Below are 26,979 nucleotides of genomic sequence, written 5' to 3'. Positions count from 1 at the left end.
TTGTTGTCTTTCCAGCCCGCGGATGTGCTGGGAGTCTCTGTGGGTGGGTGTGGGGGGGGGGGGGGGGGGGGGAGTGTGGCGCCCCTGAGGCTTCAGGCGCCACAGGGTACTGCACCTCTGCTGTGGTGCGGTATTCATCCCGGTTACACAGGAGGTCATCGCCGGTAACCACCACAATCCATACAACACACAGTTAGTTGCCCTCCCACTGGGACTGGGCTGGGGTAGGGTGCTAGAGGTGGCCATCAAAGGTATGGACTTCTGCCCACCGAGGGAGTGGAGCAACATCTAGGGGGAGCAAGGCGACACACCAACAAAGAAGGAAAAGGGAAGCAACTGTGAATGGTCAAGGACTGGAGAAGTGCTCACAGAAAAGCCAGGGTCCTGTGGTCTGGAGCGAGAGAGCTCGACCCGGGTTCTCAAAACAGAAAGGGGAATCCCGGGCTCACGAGGAGTGCGAAAGACACCCGTGACACGTTCCACTGACCAGGTGCTGTGGTGGCGGGACTACCACAAGGAAGGACACACAGAAGGAAGCACCAGCCTTGACCTCCAAACTATCCGGGATCGGCGGTAGCCCATGACAGCGGAGCTCAGAATTCTAGAGGTGGTGATACTTCAGTGCGTAAAGAACTTTGACTGCAACCCCTGTGTCATCCAATCCTTCCCACACCCTAGCCTCGCCTTAGCTGCACGGCAGCAGGAGACTACTACTCCCAACATCCCTGGGGCCTGAGCTCTGCCTGTGGAGAGCTGCACCAACGAAGCTGCGCTACCATCTACGCCAGAGGATACCTCCCGCAGCGGCAGCACCTATGTTAGCCGCATACCACAGGTGGCGTCATGAATAACTCTCATCATCTCCAGCACCAATCCCCCATTTTATTGACACTGCCGAGGTCACGGAACCGGGCCTGGATGCTGTGACATCACACCCCATACACCGGATCGGTGACAAGTAACCCCCCCCCCCCCCAGGCCTCGTCAGATCCGTACATGGACACATCTGGAAGGTGCAAAAAATTAGAGGGCTTGTTCCTTAGTTTCATAGACTCCTACTGAGAAGACAATGTGTGATCCGGCAGGTTACAAATGCGGTCAATGTGACGCTGCAGCGCACACAAGCGCTGTGGAAAACGGCAGACGACGGCGACCAGTGAGCATGTGACTGCACACATCATTGCTACTAAAGGGAGAAATGAGAAATAAGATCCCAAAAGTGCACCGTAAACACTTTTCCTTTATGGACAATTATTGGGTTGGTTTCTTTACTTTCAATTTTTCTCTCTTCATCTTCCAAAAGCCATAATTGTATTAGTTGTAGTTTTGAATGGCAGAATTTAATTTTCCATATATTGCACTATAAAAAGTGGAGTGAAAGGGTAAAAAAAAAAATAAAAAGTGCAATTGTTGCTTGGGTTTTGTTTTATTTGTAGAAAACCTAGAAAACTGTTCTAGAAGAAGTAAAGGATTACTCCTGTAAGACATCGCGATCTGTCCACAGGATAGATGACAACTGATGGATCACTGGGGTTCGGCCACAGATACACCACTATCATTTCATATATATATATTATATATATAAATACATCCAGTACAGACCAAAAGTTTGGACACACCTCCTCATTCAAAGAGTTTTCTTTGTTTTCATGACTCTAAATATTGTAGATTCACATTGAAGGCATCAAAACTATGAATTAACACATGTGGAATGAAATACTTAACAAAAAAGTGTGAAACAACTGAAAATATGTCCTATATTCTAGGTTCTTCAAAGTAGCCACCTTTTGCTTTGATTACTGCTTTGCACACTCTTGGCATTCTCTTGATGAGCTTCAAGAGGTAGTCACCGGAAATGGTTTTCCAACAGTCTTGAAGGAGTTCCCAGAGATGCTTAGCACTTGTTGGCCCTTTTACCTTCACTCTGCGGTCCAGCTCACCCCAAACCATCTCGATTGGGTTCAGGTCTGGTGACTGTGGAGGCCAGGTCATCTGGCGTAGCATCCCATCACTCTCCTTCTTAGTCAAATAGCCCTTACACAGCCTGGAGGTGTGTTTGGGATCATTGTCCTGTTGAAAAATAAATGATGCTCCAACTAAACGCAAACCGGATGGAATAGCACGCCGCTGCAAGATGCTGTGGTAGCCATGCTGGTTCTGTATGCCTTCAATTTTGATTAAATCCCCAACAGTGTCCCCAGCAGAGCACCCCCACACCATCACACCTCCCCCTCCATGCTTCACGGTGGGAACCAGCCATGTAGAGTCCATCCGTTCACCTTTTCTACAAAGACACGGTGGTTGGATCCAAAGATCTCAAATTTGGACTCATCAGACCAAAGCACAGATTTCCGCTGGTCTAATGTCCATTCCTTGTGTTCTTTAGCCCAAACAAGTCTCTTCTGCTTGTTGCCTGTCCTTAGCAGTGGTTTCCTAGCAGCTATTTTACCATGAAGGCTGCTGCACAAAGTCTCCTCTTAACAGTTGTTCTAGAGATGAGAAGGTGTGTCCAAACATTTGGTGTGTACTGTATATATGCAATATTTTTTGGTAGATGATTACGAAGAGATTGGCTGAAGTATCTGAGGTCTCCGAAAAAAAAAGAAAAAAAAACACATCAGGCTGAGAGGACAGATTGTGCTGTCATCTGTTACAAGATGCCGCCTGACAAGTCCCATAAAGCTGTACATCCGAATCACGAGCAGAACATCACATACCAGGGAGACGGAGCAGGGCCGGGGGAGGAAAAGGTGAGGAGACACCGAGGTTGTTAAAGGAAAACAGCATCACAAAACAACCTAATATTTATATCAGACTTGGGTTTTTGTTTGTTTTTCTTATTTTTAGTATTTTTTTTTTAACAGATCACACACAATATGTAATAAAATAAATAAATTAAAAAAAATAAATAAATAAAATTAAAAAAAAAAAAAAATCAAAATTTAGTAATTTCACACTGACTACTGGGTCTTTTTTATACTTTTACTTCCTGTATGTGGCACGATCAGGACCCACTGCACCCTGGACGCTGCAGGTCCTGACCTAAGGGGCCGCAGGTGCTCGTACCCATGATCAGGACTCAGTGCGCTGTGGTCTCTCACTTGTATTCTCCTAACGGAAGACGCGTACGACTCCACAGCAAATAACTGACTTGCCGCGGCTCGGAAAGCCGCACTGCAGGTCAATTTTCGCTGCGGGCCATACACGCACAGTGGGCAGGAGATTTCTATAAATCCCATCCACTGTACTTGTACCGTACAACGCGGCGTTTTGGATGCAGCGAAAACACTCTCAGTCCAAAACGCTGCTGACACTGATCGTGGGCACACAGCCTAGCAATCTTCTCAAGTTAAGGCCCCGTTACACGCAATGACGTAGCTAACGATGTATCGCCGGGGTCACGGATTCCGTGAAGCACATCCAGCATTGTTAGCGACGTTGTTGCGTGTGACACCAACGAGCGACCGTTAATGATGGAAAATACTCACCAAATCGTCCATCGTTGACACGTCGTTCATTTTCAAAAAAACGTTGATTGTTGAGGACGCAGGTTTTTCATTGTTCCGGATGCAGCACACATCGCTACGTGTGACACCTCGGGAACGACTAACTACAGCTTACCTGCGGCCGCCCGCAGTGAGAAAGGAAGGAAGTGGTCGGCATGTTCCGGCCGCTCATCTCCGCCCCTCCGCTTCTATTGGGCGGCCGCTTAGTGACGCCGCACGAACCGCCCCCTTAGAAAGGAGGCAGTTTGCTGGACACAGCGACGTCGCTAGCCAGGTAAGTCCGTGTGATGGCTTTGAACGATTTTGTGCGCCACGGGCAGCGATTTGCCCATGACGCACAGACGACGGGGGCGGGTTCTTACACCAGCGATATCGCTGCGTGTAAAGCCCCCTTTATTGCATTTTAGCCTCTTTCCCCTTATTTGATGTGTTTTTGGTGCAGATTACAAGCAACATTATTAAGTATTTTTTTATAGTACAGAAAAGCTTTGATTTTGCATTTAAAATACTGTGTTTTATTACCTGCATTTTTTTTCCCCAAATTCCACATTGAAGCCTATAGAGGATAAAAAAACACCAAAAAAAACCCAATTCACCAGCGTCTTTAGTTGCATAGCGGGCCAGAGTTTGTAGAAACTGGATACATTTTGTTTAGACAGTTAAGCCTAAAAAATGAACCGGAAACATCCGCAGCATTTATGCTATGTGTGAACACAGCCTAAATATCCAAGCAAATGTGATTTAAAGAAAATTTGGCACTTTGTCATCTAAAGACGCTGCTGAATTGTGCATTTTTTTCCTCTATAAGCTTCTATGTGGAACCTGAAAAAAAGCATGAAAAAAAACCCAAACACCATTTCATTTTTAAGTGCAAAACGCTGCTTTAAATCTGAATGGAAAATATATAATAATAATAATAATTATAAATAATAAATAAAATGTATAAAAATACAATAATCAGAGAAAATTGCGATTGAGTAGTTTGGTGCCAACTCCTGCAGATAAAGAGGAGAAGAAGAAAAATGCAGCTTTTATACTATGTGTGAATACGGCCTCACACTTTTATTACCATTTGATTGGTGTAATATAGAAAATAATCAATAGTGCCATTTGCCGATCATCATAAATATACTACGGTAATTACTGTATTTTATAGGTAGTTACACAAAAACCAAATACGTCCATGATATTTGCTGATTTGTGTCATTGTAATTGTTTTTCATTATTTTTTAGTAATTTTATAGGATGAAAAAAAAAAATCTGACTTTTATTTTCCCATTACCATACAGATACATAGAAATACACTTGTGTATAGAGATGTACCTCTATGTACCAGTACAATCTGCCTGTAATTTATGAGAATTCACTGCGCAATCATGTAGACCACATTCTCCTATAATTCCCTATACCTGTCAGTGCAGCCTGTGGCTCGAAGGTTTTGTTACCGCCTACAATGATACAAGTTGGGTGCTGGAATCCCCTGAGACTACACTGTGTGCAGAATTATTAGGCAAATGAGTATTTTGATCACATGATACTTTTTATACACGTCGTCCTACTCCACGCTGTATAGGCTGAGAGACAACTACTAATTAAGTAAATCAGGTGATGCATCTCTGTAATGAGGAGGGGTGCGGTGTAATGACATCAACACCCTATATAAGGTGTGCTTAATTATTAGGCAACTTCCTTTCCTTTGGCAAAATGGTTCAGAAGAGAGATTTGACGGGCTCTGAAAAGTTCAAAGTTGTGCGATGTCTTGCAGAGGGATGCAGCAGTCTTGAAATTGCCAAACTTTTGAAGTGTGATCACCGAATAATCAAGCGTTTCATGGCAAATAGCCAACAGGGTCGCAAGTTGTGCCTTTTTTGGGCAAAAAGGACGCAAAATAACTGCCCATGAATTGAGGAAAATCAAGCCTGAAGCTGCCAAGATGCCATTTGCCACCAGTTTGGCCATATTTCAGAGCTGCAACGTTACTGGAGTATCAAAAAGCACAAGGTGTGCCATACTCAGGGACATGGCCAAGGTAAGGAAGGTGGAAAAACCACCACCTCTGAACAAGAAACATAAGATAAAACGTCAAGACTGGGCCAAGAAACATCTTAAGACTGATTTTTCAAAGGTTTTATGGACTGATGAAATGAGAATGACTCTTGATGGGCAGATGGATGGGCCAGAGGCTGGATCAGTAAAGGGCAGAGAGCACCACTCCGACTCAGACGCCAGCAAGGTGGAGGTGGGGCACTGGTATGGGCTGGGATCATCAAAGATGAACTTGTGGGACCTTTTCGGGTTGAGGATGGAGTGAAGCTCAACTCCCAGACCTACTGCCAGTTTCTGGAAGACAACTTCTTCAAGCAGTGGTACAGGAAGAAGTCGGTATCGTTCAAGAAAAACATGATTTTCATGCAGGACAATGCTCCATCACATGCATCCAACTACTCCACAGCGTGGCTGGGCAGTAAACGTCTAATAGATGAAAAAATAATGACATGGCCCCCTTGTTCACCTGATCTGAACCCCATAGAGAACCTGTGGTCCCTCAAAGTGTGAGATCTACAGGGAGGGAAAACAGTACACCTCTCAGAGCAGTGTCTGGAGGCTGTGGTGGCTGCTGCACGCAATGTAGATCGTAAATAGATCAAGCAATGACAGAATCTATGTATGGTAGGCTGCTGAGTGTCATCATAAAGAAAGGTGGCTATATTGGTCACTCATTTTTTGGGGTTTTGTTTTTGCATGTCAGAAATGTTTATTTCTATATTTTGTGCAGTTATATTGGTTTACCTGGTGAAAATAAACAAGTGAGATGGGAATATAATTGGTTTTTATTAAGTTGCCTAATAATTCTGCACAGTAATAGTTACCTGCACAAACAGACATCCTCCTAAGATAGCCAAATCTAAAAAAAAAAACCACTCCAGCTTCCAAAAATATTAAGCTTTGATATTTATGAGTCTTTTGGGTTGATTGAGAACATAGTTGTTGATCAATAATAAAAAAATCCTCTAAAATACAACTTGCCTAATAATTCTGCACACAATGTATATTTCAACCAAAGAGAAGAATTGTTTATTTCATTGAATGTGAGTCTAGAGAGCAGCAAATTCCCAGCCCTGAGCCATAGATTCAAGGGAGGAGGAGCTGTGGACCAGTGAAAATGTCAGGAGAGTCATTGGACACAGCAAGTGGAGTCTTTGCTCTGACCCAACACAGAGGAATATTTCCCCCAAATCGTGAAAGTGCTGCGGAATCCTGGACTGTTGGCAGCTATGCACATGTACATTAGCCACAATGAACAGACTCCGACCCTATTTTTTTTGTACTGATGCATCTAACGAGCATGTGCAAAGGTGACTGTGATATCATCTATTGTGATTGGCGGATCCTGTGTTATCATCTGTGTATAGAGTTGGTACATGTCATTGTAGTCCTGCCTCTGATGATAAAGAGGCTGCTGAAAACTCTTCCTGAAAGGACAGGAAGTGTGAGTCTAAAGGGCGCTTTACATGCAGTGATATCGCTAGCGATGTCGCTGGTGAAAGCACCCGCCCCCGTCGTTTGTGCGTCACAGGGAAATCGCTGCCCGTGGCGCACAATATCGCTAATACCCGTCACACATACTTACCTTCCTAGCGACGTCACTGTGGGTGGCGAACAACCTCCTTTCTAAGGGGGCGGTTCGTACGGCGTCACAGCGACGTCACACGACAGGCGTCCAATAGAAGCGGAGGGGCGGAGAGCAGCCGCATGACAGTCACTCCCACCTCGTTGCTGGAGGACGCAGGTACGCTGTTGTTCGTCGTTCCTGTGATGTCACACGTAGCGATGTGTGCTGTTCCAGGAACGACCAACAACCTGCATCCAGCACCATCAACGATATTTGGGAAATGGACGACGTGTCACGATCAACGATTTGTTGAGTATTTTGCATCGTTACCGCTCACTCGTACGTGTCACACGCAACGACGTCGCTAACTAGGCCGGATGTGCGGCACGGAATCCGTGACCCCAACGACATCTCGTTAGCGATATCGTTGCGTGTAAAGGGGCCTCTAAAAAGAAGCACCATTGGTTGGTGTGAAAATTGACTAATGACTAATTGTGTTTTTTAAATAAAGATCATGATATGAAAAAAAAGAATACAAAAATATATGTATATACACACACACACTAGATTTAACTGATAGCATCCTTTTAAAAGGGTATTACTAAAGTTGAAAGTTATCTCCTTGGCATAGAATTCGGCACAATGTACTGATCGCTGTGGTTCTGACTGATCACTGTGGCTCTGACTGATCGCTGTGGCTCTGACTGATCGCTGTGGTTCTGACTGATCACTGTGGCTCTGACTGATCGCTGTGGTTCTGACTGATCGCTGTGGTTCTGACTGATCGCTGTGGCTCTGACTGATCGCTGTGGTTCTGACTGATCGCTGTGGTTCTGACTGATCGCTGTGGCTCTGACTGATCGCTGTGGTTCTGACTGATCGCTGTGGCTCTGACTGATCGCTGTGGCTCTGACTGATCGCTGTGGCTCCGACTGATCACTGTGGTTCCGACTGATCGCTGTGGTTCCGACTGATCGCTGTGGTTCCGACTGATCGCTGTGGTTCCGACTGATCGCTGTGGTTCCGACTGATGAGAATGTATATAACAACATATGCAGATAGAAAAAAACAGAGCCCTGCTCTCAGGATCCCGGGGACCCCTGGTAAGAATAGGGGATATCTTTCAATTCTGGAAACACCTCTTTAATGCAGCATAATTCACACGAGTCCCTAATATGATGTGACCCATGTGTGCCGTATATGCTGGGAAAGCGGACGTCATACATGTGTGAACCATGAACCATATGCGCCTGACGGAGGAGAATGGAAAGTTTTATAGATCAAAAAGGCCATTTTTTAACTTTTTTGGGGGTGATAATGGGCGGACAATTGGTCCCCATAAGAACACACATGAACATACTACATATATAGACTACGATAGGTACATGATGAATGTGGATAGAATATTTACCGAAAACACAAATGTGTGGATGGGCTGTTACATTTATAAGGATTTTTTCCTGTTTTGTTGCTTTTTTTAACCATTATTATTACATAAATTTGCTTTGTAAGGGTCTGCACTCTTAAGGTTTATTTACACAAGACAACTCATTGCTTAAATAGAACGTTTTTGCCACCATAAAAATCGATGTAGGAAGCACATCACCGCGTGTAAACTAGGAATGTGCTGCCGACAACATGCTGACAAAATAATATTAACCCACCTGCACATTTCTCAGCAGATAATGGCTGGGTTACATGGCCAGCACCTCCATCTTTTCCAGAAGATAACGGCTGTGTTATACGGCCAGCATCTGCATCTTTTCCTACAGATAATGGCTGTGTTACACGGCCAGCATCTGCATCTTTTCCAGAAGAAAACGGCTGTGTTACACGGCCAGCACCTGCATCTTTTCCTACAGATAATGGCTGTGTTACACGGCCAGCATCTGCATCTTTTCCAGAAGATAATGGCTGTGTTACATGGCCAGCATCTGTATCTTTTCCAGAAGATAATGGCTGGGTTAGATGGCCAGCATCTGTATCTTTTCCAGAAGATAATGGCTGTGTTACACGGCCAGCATCTGCATCTTTTCCAGAAGAAAACGGCTGTGTTACACGGCCAGCACCTGCATCTTTTCCTACAGATAATGGCTGTGTTACACGGCCAGCATCTGCATCTTTTCCAGAAGATAATGGCTGTGTTACATGGCCAGCATCTGTATCTTTTCCAGAAGATAATGGCTGGGTTAGATGGCCAGCATCTGTATCTTTTCCAGAAGATAATGGCTGTGTTACATGGCCAGCATCTGCATCTTTTCCAGAAGATAACGGCTGTGTTACACGGCCAGCATCTGCATCTTTTCCTACAGATAATGGCTGTGTTACACGGCCAGCATCTGCATCTTTTCCAGAAGATAACGGCTGTGTTATACGGCCAGCATCTGCATCTTTTCCTACAGATAATGGCTGTGTTACACGGCCAGCATCTGCATCTTTTCCAGAAGATAACGTCTGTGTTACATGGCCAGCATCTGTATCTTTTCCAGAAGATAACGTCTGTGTTGCACGGCCAGCACCTGCATCTTTTCCTACAGATAACGGCTGTGTTATATGGCCAGCATCTGCATCTTTTCCTACAGATAATGACTGTGTTACACGGCCACCACCTGCATCTTTTCCAGAAGATAACGGCTGTGTTACACGGCCAGCATCTGCATCTTTTCCTACAGATAATGGCTGTGTTACACAGCTAGCGCCTGCATCTTTCCCAGAAGATAACGGCTGTGTTACACGGCCAGCATCTGCATCTTTTCCTACAGATAACGGCTGTGTTATATATACAGAGCCTGCATCTTTCCAAGCAGATAATGGCTGTGTTACACAGCCAGCACCTGAATCGTACCCAGCATATAATGGCTGTGTTACTCAGCCAGCACCTGCATCTCTCCCAGCGGATAATGGCTTTGTTACACATACAGAGCCTGCATCTTTCCAAGCAAATAATGGCAGTGTTACATGGCCAGCACCTGCATCTTTCCCAGCAGATAATGGCTGTGTTACACAGCCAGCACCTGCATCTTTTCTAGTAGATAATGGCTGTGTTACACAGCCAGCTCCTGCATCTTTCCCAGTAGATAACCTCTAACAGCAGGGAGTACAGCTGAGCTTTTCCCATTGCTGCTTAGACGCTACTATCAATCTCTGACAGCAGCATTTAACGCGAGAACTGATTTTTTTCTAATATAGAAAAAGATATTAGACAATAGCGGGTTCAAGTCTAAAACATAGAGTAAAAAGAAAAGCTTCGAATCACCCCTCTTTTTCCCCCAATTAAAAATAAATAATACATATAATAAAGATAGAAACACGTGCGTATCACCACGTCCATAAACATCAGCTCTATCAAAGTATATAAATAATTACTAAATGCTGTAAAGAGAAAAAAAAAACAACCACGTTTCTTCACCTGTTGGTACTACAAAAGCATTGCTTCTAGGTGAAAACGCGGCTTCACACAGCAGCTATGATACAGAAAATCATTTTTGGAATCCAGCCTTTCAGAAAAGTTTCAGGAAAATCACATAAAACAGATTTTAACCCCTGCAGGGTGGAGCCATTTTTTTGCCATTTATGACCAGGCATTTTTTTTTTTATATATTAACATTTTTATTAATAAAATAATTTTTATGGCATTTTTACATTGTTTTTATTTTGTTATTTTGTTTTGCAGACATTGGGGTAATATTATAAAAAAAACACCTAAAAAATAAAAATAAAAAATCTGTGTCTATTTCCAGAAATGGCCATTAAAATACATTTTAAATTGGGTTTTACTTTCCATACAAAATCGGTTTCCATTTTAATGGGCGCGAGGCTAGAAACAGCAATTTGGTCTGCTAGTACTTTGCAGATCCTGATCCATCTTGACACCTGGCAATCACCCAGAAGAGGAAACATTGTCAGATCTTTCTATACTGAATACAAACCACTTGGGAGATCAGAAAGGCAGAGATGGTAATAAACAGTCTCTGCCTTTTCGATGGGGAGTCAGGCTGTGTCTGACAGCCGGCTCCCAGGAGCTTCTTCGACTCCATTCTAAAACACAATTGCACAGTTATATGTTCAAAGTCTATTGGTTGTCAGAAATCCGTTAAAAATATATCAAAACTGAAAAAAAACTAGCAATGTAACCACACTCATAAGCATAAATGGACATATAAACAAAGCAAGCACAGGTGTCTAGCCGCTTGGATACAAAACTTCACCAGTTTATTAGTACAGCATAAAAGGTTCCAGTTAGAGTAATAATATTGCATGAAGGCGAAAACCGACGCGTTTTGCACATAGAGCTGTCCTTAGTTATGGTACGAACATACACTGGATTTGATGTAGATTTTCTGCAGCAAAAAATGCTAATTGTTCTGTGGGTTTTGCAGCAGCAATTTGTAAATCGTGGAGTTACACCTCATATTCCTACCACACCATAATTTACCCTGAAAAATCAGCTTACACCCCAGAAAACTCAACATGGAAACCAATAGAGTCTTACCTCGTTGCAGTCCTGCAGAAAGTGCTGCAGCTGGAGATGGTCCTTCAGTCTTTGCAGCCATTTCTGAGCCAGGGCCATGTTACGTTGGCTCCTAAAGAACAAAAATTGAAAGTATTAGTTGGCATCAAAAATCCCGTCTAGTGAGAAGCTGTTTATTATAAACACATTTATTAACAATATCTACTCTGGGAATACTGCAAGGTAGTGATCGGGAAGCAGAGCTAAGCCAGTACTGCTACTACCCCTTCATTCTCAGAGATCGAACGCCCACCAATCCCATATTAATCTGATAGCCTACCCATGTATGAATATCCCCTAATTTCTTACTATGTATTTCCACCCACATAGAAATGGATTTACTGTGACCGTAGTTACCTGTAGTCACCACTAGAGGGAGCTTCCTGCATACTGTTTACACATTGAACGCTATGGATTTACCATGACTGTGGTTACCTGTAGTCACCACTAGAGGGAGCTTCCTGCATACTGTTTACACATTGAACGCTATGGATTTACCATGACTGTGGTTACCTGTAGTCACCACTAGAGGGAGCTTCCTGCATACTGTTTACACATTGAACGCTATGGATTTACTATCACTGTGGTTACCTGCAGTCACCACTAGAGGGAGCTTCCTGCATACTGTTTACACATTGAACGCTATGGATTTACCATGACTGTGGTTACCTGTAGTCACCACTAGAGGGAGCTTCCTGCATACTGTTTACACATTGAACGCTATGGATTTACTATCACTGTGGTTACCTGCAGTCACCACTAGAGGGAGCTTCCTGCATACTGTTTACACATTGAACTCTATGGATTTACTATGACCGTAGTTACCTGCAGTCACCACTAGAGGGAGCTTCCTGCATACTGTTTACACATTGAACTCTATGGATTTACTATGACCGTAGTTACCTGCAGTCACCACTAGAGGGAGCTTCCTGCATACTGTTTACACATTGAACTCTATGGATTTACTATGACCGTAGTTACCTGCAGTCACCACTAGAGGGAGCTTCCTGCATACTGTTTACACATTGAACTCTATGGATTTACTGTGACCGTAGTTACCTGTAGTCACCACTAGAGGGAGCTTCCTGCATACTGTTTACACATTGAACGCTATGGATTTACCATGACTGTGGTTACCTGTAGTCACCACTAGAGGGAGCTTCCTGCATACTGTTTACACATTGAACGCTATGGATTTACTATCACTGTGGTTACCTGCAGTCACCACTAGAGGGAGCTTCCTGCATACTGTTTACACATTGAACGCTATGGATTTACCATGACTGTGGTTACCTGTAGTCACCACTAGAGGGAGCTTCCTGCATACTGTTTACACATTGAACGCTATGGATTTACTATCACTGTGGTTACCTGCAGTCACCACTAGAGGGAGCTTCCTGCATACTGTTTACACATTGAACGCTATGGATTTACTATCACTGTGGTTACCTGCAGTCACCACTAGAGGGAGCTTCCTGCATACTGTTTACACATTGAACGCTATGGATTTACTATCACTGTGGTTACCTGCAGTCACCACTAGAGGGAGCTTCCTGCATACTGTTTACACATTGAACTCTATGGATTTACTATGACCGTAGTTACCTGCAGTCACCACTAGAGGGAGCTTCCTGCATACTGTTTACACATTGAACTCTATGGATTTACTATGACCGTAGTTACCTGCAGTCACCACTAGAGGGAGCTTCCTGCATACTGTTTACACATTGAACTCTATGGATTTACTATGACCGTAGTTACCTGCAGTCACCACTAGAGGGAGCTTCCTGCATACTGTTTACACATTGAACGCTATGGATTTACCATGACTGTGGTTACCTGTAGTCACCACTAGAGGGAGCTTCCTGCATACTGTCTACACATTGAACTCTATGGATTTACTATGACTGTAGTTACCTGCAGTCACCACTAGAGGGAGCTTCCTGCATACTGTCTACACATTGAACTCTATGGATTTACCATGACTGTGGTTACCTGTAGTCACCACTAGAGGGAGCTTCCTGCATACTGTTTACACATTGAACTCTGTGGATTTACTATGACTGTGGTTACCTGCAGTCACCACTAGAGGGAGCTTACCGCATACTGTTTACACATTGAACTCTATGGATTTACTATGACCGTAGTTACCTGCAGTCACCACTAGAGGTAGCTTCCTGCATACTGTTTACACATTGAACTCTATGGATTTACTATGACCGTAGTTACCTGCAGTCACCACTAGAGGGAGCTTCCTGCATACTGTTTACACATTGAACTCTATGGATTTACTATGACCGTAGTTACCTGCAGTCACCACTAGAGGGAGCTTCCTGCATACTGTTTACACATTGAACTCTATAGTTACAGTATGCAGTGAGCTCCCTCTAATGGTGACCATTATGTTTTACATCTGTGACTCTCGGAATTTGGATCTTTATATAAAATGAGCTGAATCACATCATCATCATCGCTAAGGATAAACCCACATCCGACATCACACTCACCTTTTCTGAATGGCTCCGATCCTCTCCTGAACTCGATCTGCAAAAACGTTTCCGAGTCGTATCAAGCTCTCTCCCGCTTCCACCGCCACCGTCACTTTCTGGGCATTCATCTCCATTGTGGTTAGGAAATCTTTATGCTTCTTGATGGCCATTTCTACCCCCTCCACAGTATGGGACAACTCAACATGAGCCAGAGCCGATTCCTGCAAAGCATAAAAATACAATTCATTGTTTGATTCTTATGTTTTTCCCTCTTTCTTTAGTAATCCCATGGTATACCTTTTAAAAAACGTATATCATTTCTACCCTATCTGCTCAGTGAGTAGCATTATCCTGAAATGGCGCCTGTTATCCACTCTGGGCCAAAAGTATGTCTCCTCCTGCAAGAGATTGGCTGCAGCTGCATCCCCCTCCTCCCTCTCTATGGCAAACCCCTTCATCCTGGCTGCAGTTTGCTAAAAAAAAAACAAAACAAGCTGTGCTTTTCTCACTCTCCCGGAGTCCAGCCCTGAGTGCTCCCAGTATCTGTTATTGTCTGTAGTGCTGATGTACATTTTCAGCACTGCAGCAAATCAGTCAGCTTGATGGCTCTGCCAGACTTGACGGCACGAGCTCCTGAGTTTACAAATTGGCTGCAGCGTGTCAACGGGAGTCAGCGCTGCAGGCAATAGAAGACACCAGGAGCAGCAGCATAAACAGCGTTGGACCTGGGGAGAGTGAGTAAAGCACAGTGTGTTTTATAAACCAGCTGCAGCCCAGTGGACAGGGGTTTTCCGACAGCCTGAAAAGCCTTTTAAATATATATCAAAGTTACTTTGTCTGTCTGCTTCTCCGCTCACAGCAGCCAGTCTCATAGACATAGTGCGAGAAACTGCAGCTGCATCCCCCTCCTCCCTCTCTCCTAGTCAGTGGGTAAAGGATTCAGAAGGTAAAGAGACAACCGATGGTATAAACTATTAGTTTTTCTTATTTAGGACCAATTAGAAAATATGCAGCATGAATAACCACATATCCCAAAACAGCGCTACATTGGATCAGATTTTTTTTTTTCAGATTATGTTAGCGTTCCTCCTCAGTCAACCTTTTATTTAGTTGGCCAATGCATCTATAATGCAAAACAAAAACTTTGCCAATTTGTCTTCATTAAAAATTTCCCACTGTTTTGTTTTCCTGCACAATGATGTGTCTCCATGGCAACAGACCACAAACAATCCCTGTATCTGATCGTGAGGCCACGCTCCATTCCCTTTGTTCCCAAATTCTACCTACCATACATTTGGTATATTATTAGTAGGAAGAAGGACTAGATTGCAGGAGGCATCATGGCAGGATCAGACTACACAGTCTGTTTGTAGTCTGTTACCATGGAGACACATAGGTCTGTAAAACAGCTGCAGACCCTAAACGGTAGGACAATTTTAGAAAGGTTATTGGCAAAGTTACCTTTTATTTTTCATTTTAGATGCAATACAAGATTGGGTGTGAAAGAATTATGAACAATACAGGGCGCCATGTCGATTCCTAAAACTGAACATGGACAAAACAGAATTCATTATCTTTCCTCCTCCTCACTCATCCCCCCCACCTGACATATCCATCAATGTCAATGGCTGCTCACTTTCCTCGCTGCCTGGGGGTAACTCTAGACTCTGATCTCTCTTTCAAGCCACACATCCAAGCCCTCTTCACCTCCTGTCGCCTCCAACTCAAAAACATTTCCCGGATCTGTACATTCCTTTCCCAAGAAGCTGTAAAAACCCTAGTACATGCCCTTATTATCTCCCGCCTGGACTATTGCAACCTCCTGCTCTGTGGCCTCCCTTCTAACAGTCTCGCACCCCTACAATCTATTCTAAACTATGGTGCCCGGCTAATCCACCTCTCCCCGCTACTCCCCAACCTCTCCTCTCTGCCAATCCCTTCACTGGCTTCCCATTGCCCAACGACTCCAGTTCAAAACCCTAACCATGACCTACAAAGCCATCCACAACCTGTCTCCTCCTTACATCTCTGACCTAGTCTCCCGGTACCTACCTGCACGCAACCTCCGATCCTCACAAGATCTCCTTCTCTACTCCCCTCTCATCTCCTCTTCCCACCATCGCATACAAGATTTCTCCCGTGCCTCCCCCATACTCTGGAATGCTCTGCCACAACATAACAGACTCTCGCCCACCCTGACAAGCTTCAAAAGGAACCTGAAGACCCACCTCTTCCGACAAGCCTACAACCTGCCGTAACCCTCAGTCTAATACAGCGCCGCACAATCAGCTCTACCCTCATCTACTGTATCCTCACCCATCCCTCGTAGACTGTGAGTCCTCGTGTGCAGGGTCCTCTCTCCTCCTGTATCCTCACCTATCCCTTGTAGACTGTGAGCCCTCGTGGGCAGGGTCCTCTCTCCTGTATCCTCACCCATCCCTTGTAGACTGTGAGCCCTCGTGGGCAGGGTCCTCTCTCCTGTATCCTCACCCATCCCCTGTAGACTGAGTCCTCGTGGGCAGGGTCCTCTCTCCTCCTGTATCCTCACCCATCCCTAGACTGTGAGACCTCGTGGGCAGGGACCTCTCTCCTCCTGTATCCTCACCCATTCCCTGTAGACTGTCAGCCCTCGTGGGCAGGGTCCTCTCTCCTCCTGTATCCTCACCCATCCCTAGACTGTGAGACCTCGTGGGCAGGGACCTCTCTCCTCCTGTATCCTCACCCATTCCCTGTAGACTGTGAGCCCTCGTGGGCAGGGACCTCTCTCCTCCTGTATCCTCACCCATCCCTTGTAGACTGTGAGCCCTTGTGGGCAGGGACCTCCGTCCTCCTGTACCAGTCTGTGCCTTGTATAGTTTATGATTATTGTACCTGTCCCTACTTTGTATACCTTTTTCACATGTAAAGTGCCATGGAATAAATGGCGCTATAATAATAATAATGTCTCACCTGATTGTTTAGGCAGGCCTCCGCCTGTTTGACATCTCTCAAGAACAGATGGAAGATATGGGACTGGACCAGGACCTCCCGTCTGTTCTCCCACATCTGGATCAGCTTGTTCCACCCTACTTCCAGCTTCTGCAGCCATTGCTGGAGGGACAGGTACGGGAGGTCGGCCTCCTCCAAGCTGAGCAGATCGCTGACTGCTTGGATCTTGTTGTAGTCCTCCTCGTATCTGTTGATCTCTTCTTTCAGGGATGCGTGAAGTCCTAGCAGCCTCTCCGCCTCGGACAGGTTGGACGGCAGCTCTTCGGCAGCGACCGCGGTTTGGGTTTTGACCAACCAGGTGAGAAAGTTGTCAAGGTCTTGAATGAACTGCTGCAGTTTGCTGGCCACCGTGAGGGAGTCCTCGCACCCCTGTAATGTTCTCTTAAGAGCTTCCCATTCACTACTGATCTCCTCAAAGTGCACCAGCACCTCCATGGCCTGGGACGGGTGACCGGTGGCAAGAACCTCCGCGTCCTGCTGTAACTGGACCAACTTGGGTTCCAGAGCCACCAATGCGGCCTCCATGTTGGACAGCTTCCTCTGCAGGGCAAGAACCCCGCCCAGCTCCCCGCTGCCGCACTGCGAGCTCTCCATCGTCTTCCTCTTCTCCCGGATTTGGGACTTTACCTCGTTGCACTCTAGGAAATAGTTCTGCAGGCGAAGGACGGAGGAGAGCTGTTCCTTCCTCTGCTCCACCAGCTCCACGATACGGTTCCACCTGGTCCAACACAATAACAGTGGTTAGGGCATAAAAACCCACACTACAAACAAAACAGGACAATAAATGTTTACCCCTGGGTTGATAGGTAATGTAATCTCCTCTTAAAGGGTCATTCCCATCTTTGTAGTTGAGTGTTGTTTGTAAAAGTGTTTGTGGACAGAAGCACTTTTGCAATTTACTGCTTATTAAAATTTGCACCTGTTTTTGAAATATTAAGATTTTTCTTTAGATTACTTGTTGCCTAGGAGACCGACCACCGCTGCAGTCTGGCTTGTAAGCACTTTGCTGAAGCTGACCAGGACTGGGAAGTAGCACAGCGCTCCAGTGATAGAATAGAGCTTGTAAGCACTGCATTCGTATGGCCGCCACTGCTAGACAGCAGGGGTGGTCGGTCTCCTAGACAACGAGTGTTAATATCTCATTAAGCACTCCAGGAATCCTGACAAGCATCAGACTAGTCCCTATAAGCTCAATAGAGATCTTGTAAGCACTGTATTGGTATGGCTACAATTGCTAGACAGCAAGGGTGGTTGGTCTCTTAGACAACGAGTGTTAATATCTCATTAAGCACTCCAGGGATTCTGGTGAGATTCAGACTAGTCCCTATAAGCTCAATAGAAAAGATCTTGTAAGCACTGCATTTGTATGGCTACCACTGATTGACGGCAGGGGTGGTCGTTCTCCTAGGCAACCAGTGTTAATATCTCAACGAGCGCTCAAGGGATCCTGACAGGCATCAGACTAGTACCCATTAGCTCAATAGAAAAGATCTTGTAAGCACTGCATTTGTATGGCTACCACTGCTAGATGGTAGGGGTGGTCGTTCTCCTAGGCAACGAGTGTTAATATCTAAATGAGCACTCCAGGGATTCTGACAAGCATCAGACTAGTCCCTATAAGCTCAATAGAAAAGATCCTGTAAGCACTGCATTTGTATGGCTACAATTGCTAGACAGCAGGGGTGGTCGGTCTCTTAGACAACGAGTGTTAATATCTCCAGGGATTCTGGTGAGATTCAGACTAGTCCCTATAAACTCAATAGAAAAGATCTTGTAAGCACTGCATTTGTATGGCTACCACTGCTAGATGGCAGTGGTGGTCGGTCTCCTAGGCAAAGAGTGTTAATATATCAACAAGCGCTCCAGGGATCCTGACAGGCATCAGACTAGTCACTATAAGCTCAACAGCGAAGATCTTGTAAGCGTTGCTCATGTTCTACTGTCTAAAAGCAGTGGTCGGTCTCCAAGGCAACGTTCTGTAAACAAAAGAAAACGTTTAATATCTTAAGAATGGCTGTAAATTTCAATAAGCCGTAAATTGCAAAATTACTTGTATTTACAAGCTCTATCTGACACTATCCATATGAGAAGATGGGAATGTCCCCTTAATTGAGGTCACACTTGAATATTTAGGTGTAGGTGAAGTTAAGCTTTAATATAGAATGTTAAACACCCTGATAGAAGAGGACATGGTCGGCCATACTCATTAGATCTTTACAGATCACCTGTCAGCGGCTGCAGGGTAAGGAGCATTAAATGTGACAGGACAAATCTGCGAGTCTCTCCTTATATAAGGAAGGTCCTTACCTGCTGTTTAAGTGATCCTGACAGGCCCGGACCTCCGACGAGCTGGGATGTGCCCCCTCCAGCAGCTGCTGCACAATCTGATTGACGTCCAGCACGCGGCCCATCAGGCTGTTCATCTCCTGGTCCAGACTCTCGAATCTAAAAAACAAACAAAAGACAAATCCGGGTCACTTACAACATTATATACGAGGGGCTGCTGATAAGTCTTTGGCTTTACCCAGAAAGAAACTAGATAGGATGATGAAACTTTACATTTATTCCACACACTCTCCACCGATGTAACCACACTTCTTACATCGGTATTCCAGGTTCTGTAAGCCTAGCAAAAAGAAGGATTTCGGTTGTGCCTCAAGCCAGGCATGGGTAGCAGCCATAGCATCAGAAATGGTGTGAAATTTGGTACCTTGAGGTGTTTCTTCAGGTTTGAAACAGATGATAGTCGGAGGGAGCTAGATCTGGTGAATAAGGTGTGTGGTCAACCAGCTGGAAGCCCAGCTCTGCCAGTTTTGCCATGCTTGCTTGTGAGGTGTGAGCGGAGGCGTTGTCTTGCAGGAACAAGATTGCTTTGGACAGCTTGCCGCGCCTTTTGGCCTTCAGAGCTGCCTTCAATTGGCCCAAAAGTTCAATGTAATACCTTGCATTGATGGTGGAACCCTTTTGAAGGTAGTCCACTAGCAGCACGCCCTCCTTATCTCAGAACACAGACGCCATCACCTTAATGGCTAATTTTTCCACCCTGAACTTCTTTGGATGAGGAGAACCACTGTGCTTCCACTCTTGTGACTACTCCTTGTTTTCAGGGTCATACAAATAAATCCAGGTCTCCTCCATAGTGACAGTCGATCCAGGAAGTTCTTATCAGTCTGGAAACGCTGAAAAATGGACCGGGAAGTTGTCACTCGCCTGCTTCTATGATCTGTTGTCAAACATTTGGGGACCCACTTTGCAGATCGCTTCCTTATGTCCAAATGTTCATGGATAATAGCACAAACATGTTCACGGGAAATCCCCATGATGTCTGCTATTGCTTTAGCTGAAATTCGTGGATTCTCCAGTATGAGGTTGTGCTCAGCATCGACGACCTCTGGAACAACCACTCTCGGTCGTCCAGGACGTTCCTCATCATTGGGGCTGAAATGGCCTGTTTTAAATTTGGCAACCCAGTCCTTAACTGTGGAATATGAAGGGCATTGATCCCCCAATGCCTGCGACATATCACCATGAATATCCTTCGTGGATTTTCCTTGCAGAAACAAGAAGTTTATCCCTCCTCTGCTCTCAGTTGCTGTGAAAATTTCATTAGACCATTTTGGTTTCCCGTGTGCGTAGAACACTGTTGCCATAAGCAACAAACACATTTTGAAAACATATATTAGACACATAAGGCTTTCATGTGATGTAACATTCGTTACCATAGAAACAAAAAAAGATCACAAAGCCAAAGACTTATCAGCAGCCCCTCGTACAGCCCCGGTATACTCAACTGCACGTCGTGTAGCTCACCGGGCCGATATCTATTATATTCTTTATCCTTTTCACTATCAGAGCTTGCAGTATCAAAACCAGACTGCAAAAACTGCAAAAATTCAACGGGAAAATCATCAAGAAAATAGGAATTCCCAATGAGTTTTTGCAATCCAAATGCAAATGAACTTGGAAATGCACCTGGGGTCATGTGGACAGATTACTGACACGCCCCAATGCACCTCCAGACTAATTTGCATGTTTCTTCAATGCTTGATTTTTTGGTGCTGGCACATCATATTGCTACAAAATCTTCATTAACAGGTTCCCTCGAGAGGTGGACTTGTGTCATCCCTCTAGAGGCGGCCTTGTGTGATCCCTCGAGAGGCGGCCTTGTGTCATCCCTCTAGAGGCGGCCTGGTGTCATCCCTCTAGAGGCGGCCTTGTGTCATCCCTCTAGAGGCGGCCTTGTGTCATCCCTCTAGAGGCGGCCTTGTGTCATTCCTCTAGAGGTGGCCTTGGGTCAACCCTCTAGAGGCGGTCTTGGGTCAACCCTCTAGAGGCGGTCTTGGGTCAACCCTCTAGAGGCGGTCTTGGGTCAACCCTCTAGAGGCGGTCTTGGGTCAACCCTCTAGAGGCGGTCTTGGGTCAACCCTCTAGAGGCGGTCTTGGGTCAACCCTCTAGAGGCGGTCTTGGGTCAACCCTCTAGAGGCGGTCTTGGGTCAACCCTCTACAGGCGGCCTTGGGTCATCCCTCTAGAGGCGGCCTTGGGTCAACCCTCTAGAGGCGGCCTTGGGTCAACCCTCTAGAGGCGGCCTTGGATCAACCCTCTAGAGGCAGTCTTGGGTCAACCCTCTAGAGGCGGTCTTGGGTCAACCCTCTACAGGTGGCCTGGGTCATCCCTCTAGAGGAGGCCTTGGGTCATTCCTCTAGAGGAGGCCTTGGGTCATCCTTCTAGAGGCGGCCTTGGGTCATCCCTCTAGAGGTGGCCTTGGGTCATCCCTCTAGAGGTGGCCTTGGGTCATCCCTCTAGAGGTGGCCTTGGGTCATCCCTCTAGAGGTGGCCTTGGGTCAACCCTCTAGAGGTGGGCCTATGTGATCCCTCTAAAGGTGGCTTTGTGTTAATCTAGAGCCAAAAACAAATAGGCCTACCCGAGAATCACAGAAAAATTAAAATATTACAGTGCTGCATCTTTAGCTTTTCTTTTTTCAACAAGGAGCTATAAATGATGTAAGATGGATGATATAATCCTGGGATTTTACTGCCTTTTGTAGGAAGGGCTGCGGAATTTGTCAGGTCAATTTGACTATTGAAATTAGTGCTACACCTGGAAAGATCTTAGTATAACAATTAAAACGATGCCTGTTTTCTAGTAATCCGATGAGCCAGCGCTGAGAAATCAAGCTTTCAAAGCCAAATGCAAATAAGCCTAGAAGTGCACTGGGGGCGTGTCAATACACTCAGCGTTAACACGCCCCTAATTCAGTTTCAGGCTAATTTGCATGCAGCTTTAAAGCTTGATTTCTCAGCACTGGCTCATCGGATTAATACAAAACAGGTATCATTTTTATTGTCAGATTAAGACGTATACAGTCATACCACTTATTATAGTAGGAACATCGTCACTGACAAGTTCCCTTTAAGCACAAAGAGAATAATCTCATTCAACTCTGTTAAGGAGTATGTAAGCAATCCTAGTACTCATACACAGGACCAAAAGTGGTATCGGGGTGAAATACCGCACACATAAATATAAAATCTTCTGGCCCTCACTCAATTTAGCCATTTACAGTATTTCTGCAGAATAGGCGATGCCGTATTCAGAGGTATTCTCCTCTACAAGCATTGAATTAGTGTCAGACGGAGGACCATATAGCCACATACAGTGTGGTACCAATCCACGTGGCTCTATAAACCCTCCACAGCATGTATATTTTAGCTATTTATGGCCATGTCAGTGAATACGTAGAGCCCTCACCTGTGCTGGACGACCTCCACGTCCTCCAGTCTCTGTGGGATCTCCATCTTCACTAACCATTGCTCTTTCTCATCTATCCACACCTCACAGGAGTTGACCTCCCCGAACATTTTGTAGACATCTAAGGCGTCCTGAAGCCACTGACTTCGTAAGGAGGCGACTTCCACCACCTCCCCATAGAGCTGCTCCACCTCCACAATGCTGATCTGGACGTCCACCTGGTCTCGGTACTCGGCCCCCAGTTCGGACAACAGTTTTCTCAAGCCAAGCACGGTGGCTCTGTGCTTCTCGATCTCCTCCGAGGCTGCTCGATGCTTCTTCACCAAAGATTGGGTGGAGAACTCATCGTGTCCAAAATCATCACTGGATACCAGGCGGTAGGTGTCCTGCAACCACCCGGCCAGCTCCACCGTGTCTGCATTGAACTGGTGGAAGTTGGAGGCCTCCTGCAGCTTCAGCTGATGAGCGTTCGAAGCCTTCTCAAGGTTTTCCCATTTCTGCTTCACCTCCTGCATTCGCTGGCGAAGTCCGGCCATTCCTCTTCGCCTTTTTGTTAACACCTTGTACACAGAAAAAGCAAAACATAATTATTTTATTTGCACCCAAATATTCTATTCTGTGAGCGAAATACCCTCCTTCTATGCCTTTTGAACTCCAAATTAATAAGATTTGTTTTACGAGCGCTTGGGAAATCAATACGGCACACACGCTTAGTATGGTGTACTCAAATAATTCTCCTTTATTAGTACATGTGACCAAATTCATCAATATTAGCCTGGGATCACACATGCGTGTTTCATGATCCATATCATACAGTATCAAAGAAACATAGGAGGCTGCAAGTTGGGGTTGGGAAACCTGCCGCCAGCCCGGTCCATATACAGACTTCTGTGAAATATACTTGTGTGAACCCGGACTTAGTGGTTCTGAACGTTAAACTCGCATAAGTCTACAGTCAGGTGATTGAGGGCTCAGGAGCGCCATACAGTTATAAAGGATGATCCTGGTACTGCAGTAATGGGTCTGGGCTGCAATAAAAGGCACAGACACTACAAAATGATTGGTTGGGGAGTTAGTAGTCGAACCTCCACTGATCCAGAATTTTTTGAGTATACCATACTAAGAGTGTGTGCTGTATTGATTTTCCGAGCGCTTGTGAAACAAATCTTATTAATTTGGAGTTCAAAAGGCATATGGATTCACTGAGCCATCAATATCAAAGCTTTGAATCCCCCAATAACACAAGCAGGTCAGACGACGGGCACTGTGTATTCACCTGCTCCCCTTTTTGCAGGGTCTGCTGCAGCATGGCGAATCTCCCTCCGATCTCCCCCACCAGAATCTTGTGTTTGCTCAGCAGTCGTAGGATGCTGCTCAGATCCTTTCCATAACTTTGTGGTGTTGCAAGAATCTGTTCTTTCTCTCTTATCCATCCCTCGGCCTCCTCCACCTCCTGCAAAAAGCACCAAAGACGCTTTGATTCTTCCAGCTCGGCCCGTCGCTTCTCCGCCTGCTTTCGTAGTCCTTCCAGGCAGCTCTTCACGTGTTCCACCCGGTTGCAGATGATCTGGGGGTCACAAGGCTGGTAATCTGTATGACATAAAGTGATCTCTCAATAGGCAAAGTAATCTGCACAGGCATCTTATCAGCTTTGTTCTGCTATATAGTTTATTGCTTAGATTTTTAAAGATTCCATATGTAGCCTTCATTTTACCCTTGCTTGACCTTAAAGGGGTTGTCCACCACCATAATATTACTAACCTGTACTAAGGACCATTTACACTGTAAGATTATCGGGATCGAGCATTCCTAGGAACTCTTGACAATGATAATCTGGTCATGAAAACCAGCTGTGCATCACCTGACGAATGAACAAAATGCTCATCAAGTGAAACGATTTAATGCTGCACTAAAGATCATTGTTTTCGGTAGCACATTGTACTGTGTAAACGGGAGCCATGCTGCCGAGAACAGAAGTGTGACCTATTAAATGACCACCCATCAGCAAATAGCTGGTCGACAGTTGTTCAGTGCTCCTAGTCAGCCCGTGTAAATTACCCCTTAGGTCAGACTTGCACAACATGCGGCCCACAGAGAGTTGTGCAGATGAGTCTTTCAGATGCGAATACATTTCCACACTGTTGTAATGGGACTGGGGCAGAGGAGCGCCCAATATCCTCGGAGAAGAGCGCTCGACATCCCCGGAGAGGAGCGCCCAACATCCCCGGAGAGGAGTGCCCAACATCCCCGGAGAGGAGCGCCCGAAATCCCCGGAGAGGAGCGCCCCACATCCCCGGAGAGGAGCGCCCCACATCCCCGGAGAGGAGCGTACCACATCCCCGGAGAGGAGCGCCACACATCCCCGGAGAGGACAGCCCCACACATCCCCGGAGAGGACAGCCCCACACATCCCCGGAGAGGACAGCCCCACACATCCCCGGAGAGGACAGCCCCACATCCCCAGAGAGGAGTGCCCGACATCTCCAGAGAGGAGCGCCTCACATCTCCAGAGAGGAGCGCCCCACATCCCCGGAGAGGAGCGCCCCACATCCCCGGAGAGGAACGCCCGACATCCCCGGAGAGGAACGCCCGACATCCCCGGAGAGGAGCGCCCGACATCCCCGGAGAGGAGCGCCCGACATCCCCGGAGAGGAGCGCCCGACATCCCCGGAGAGGAGCGCCCGACATCCCCGGAGAGGAGCGCCCGACATCCCCGGAGAGGAACGCCCGACATCCCCGGAGAGGAGCGCCCCACATCCCCGGAGAGGAGCGCCCCACATCCCCGGAGAGGAGCGCCCCATATCCCCGGAGAGGAGCGCCCCACATCCCCGGAGAGGAGCGCCCCACATCCCTGGAGAGGAGCGGCCGACATCCCTGGAGAGGAACGCCCCACATCCCCGGAGATGAGCGCCCCACATCCCCGGAGATGAGCGCCCCACATCCCTGGAGAGGAGCGCCCCACATCCTCGGAGAGGAGAGCCCGTCATCCCCGGAGAGGAGCGGCCGTCATTCCCGGAGAGGAGCGCCCATCATCCTCGGAGAGGAGCGTCCCACATCCCCGGAGAGGAGCGTCCCACATCCCCGAATAGGAGCGCCACACATTCCCGAAGAGGAGCGCCACACATCCCCGGAGAGGAGCGCCCCACATCCCCGGAGAGGAGAGCCCGCCATCCCCGGAGAGGAGCGCCCGTTATCCCCGGAGAGGAGTGCCCGTTATCCCCGGAGAGGAGCGCCACACATTCCCGGAGAGGAGCGCCACACATCCCCGGAGAGGAGCGCCCGCCATCCCCGGAGAGGAGCGCCCGTTATTCCCGGAGAGGAGCGCCCGTCATCCCCGGAGAGGAGTGCCCGTCATCCCCGGAGAGGAGCGCCCCACATCCCCGGAGAGGAGCGCCCCACATCCCCGGAGAGGAGCGCCACACATTCCCGGAGAGGAGCGCCACACATTCCCGGAGAGGAGAGCCCGCCATCCCCGGAGAGGAGCGCCCGTTATTCCTGGAGAGGAGCGCCCGTTATCCCCGGAGAGGAGTGCCCGTCATCCCCGGAGAGGAGCGCCCCACATCCCCGGAAAGGAGTGCCACACATCCCCGGAGAGGAGCGCCCAACATCCCTGGGCCCGGTGAAGAGCAGCGTGATGAAATCATCCCTGTGACCTCATCAAATGGCTGTTGGTACATCGGCACCGAAGCGCCACAGAGGCAGCGGAGACGGTGTGGTACTAAGTACTAAGCAGTTGGATGCTTGGCAGGCGCAACTCGAATACCTAAATATAATGGAAGTCAATGGGGAACTCCAGCATTTTCTTGGAAGATCTTACCCATGCTCGAGTTCCCCAAACACATCCGACTGCTGGTTACGAGTACCAAGCACCCAAGCATGGTAGTGCCCGCTCATCACTAGTTACGAGTACTGAGCACCCGAGCATGGTAGTGGTCACTCATCACTAGTTACGGGTACTGAGCACCTGAGCATGGTAGTGTCCGCTCATCACTAGTTACAACTACCGAGCACCTGAGCATGGTAGTGCCCGCTCATCACTAGTTACCAGTACTGAGCACCCGAGCATGGTAGTGCCCGCTCATCACTAGTTATGAGTACAGAGCACCCGAGCATGGTAATGCC

The 26,979-nt window shown here is 46.7% G+C and overlaps 1 protein-coding gene across 1 annotated transcript in view; it reads right to left on the bottom strand.

Annotated features, from left to right (window-relative positions):
• SPTBN4 (spectrin beta, non-erythrocytic 4) overlaps window positions 1-26,979 on the bottom strand; it is a 138,294-nt gene that overhangs the window by 72,130 nt on the left and 39,185 nt on the right. The window contains exons 14-19 of the mRNA XM_075323644.1: window positions 24,134-24,447; window positions 22,858-23,417; window positions 19,414-19,551; window positions 17,068-17,824; window positions 14,137-14,339; window positions 11,612-11,702 (exon numbers count right to left, since the gene is read on the bottom strand). Of these exons, the coding sequence (XP_075179759.1) occupies window positions 11,612-11,702; window positions 14,137-14,339; window positions 17,068-17,824; window positions 19,414-19,551; window positions 22,858-23,417; window positions 24,134-24,447 (2,063 nt within the window). The remainder of the gene's footprint in view (window positions 1-11,611; window positions 11,703-14,136; window positions 14,340-17,067; window positions 17,825-19,413; window positions 19,552-22,857; window positions 23,418-24,133; window positions 24,448-26,979) is intronic.

The sequence above is a fragment of the Anomaloglossus baeobatrachus genome, chromosome 9 (assembly GCF_048569485.1).
Source record: "Anomaloglossus baeobatrachus isolate aAnoBae1 chromosome 9, aAnoBae1.hap1, whole genome shotgun sequence".
Classification (NCBI taxonomy): domain Eukaryota; kingdom Metazoa; phylum Chordata; class Amphibia; order Anura; family Aromobatidae; genus Anomaloglossus; species Anomaloglossus baeobatrachus.
Note: the sequence above shows the minus strand (reverse complement) of the source record. Positions and strands in the feature narration are given on the sequence as shown.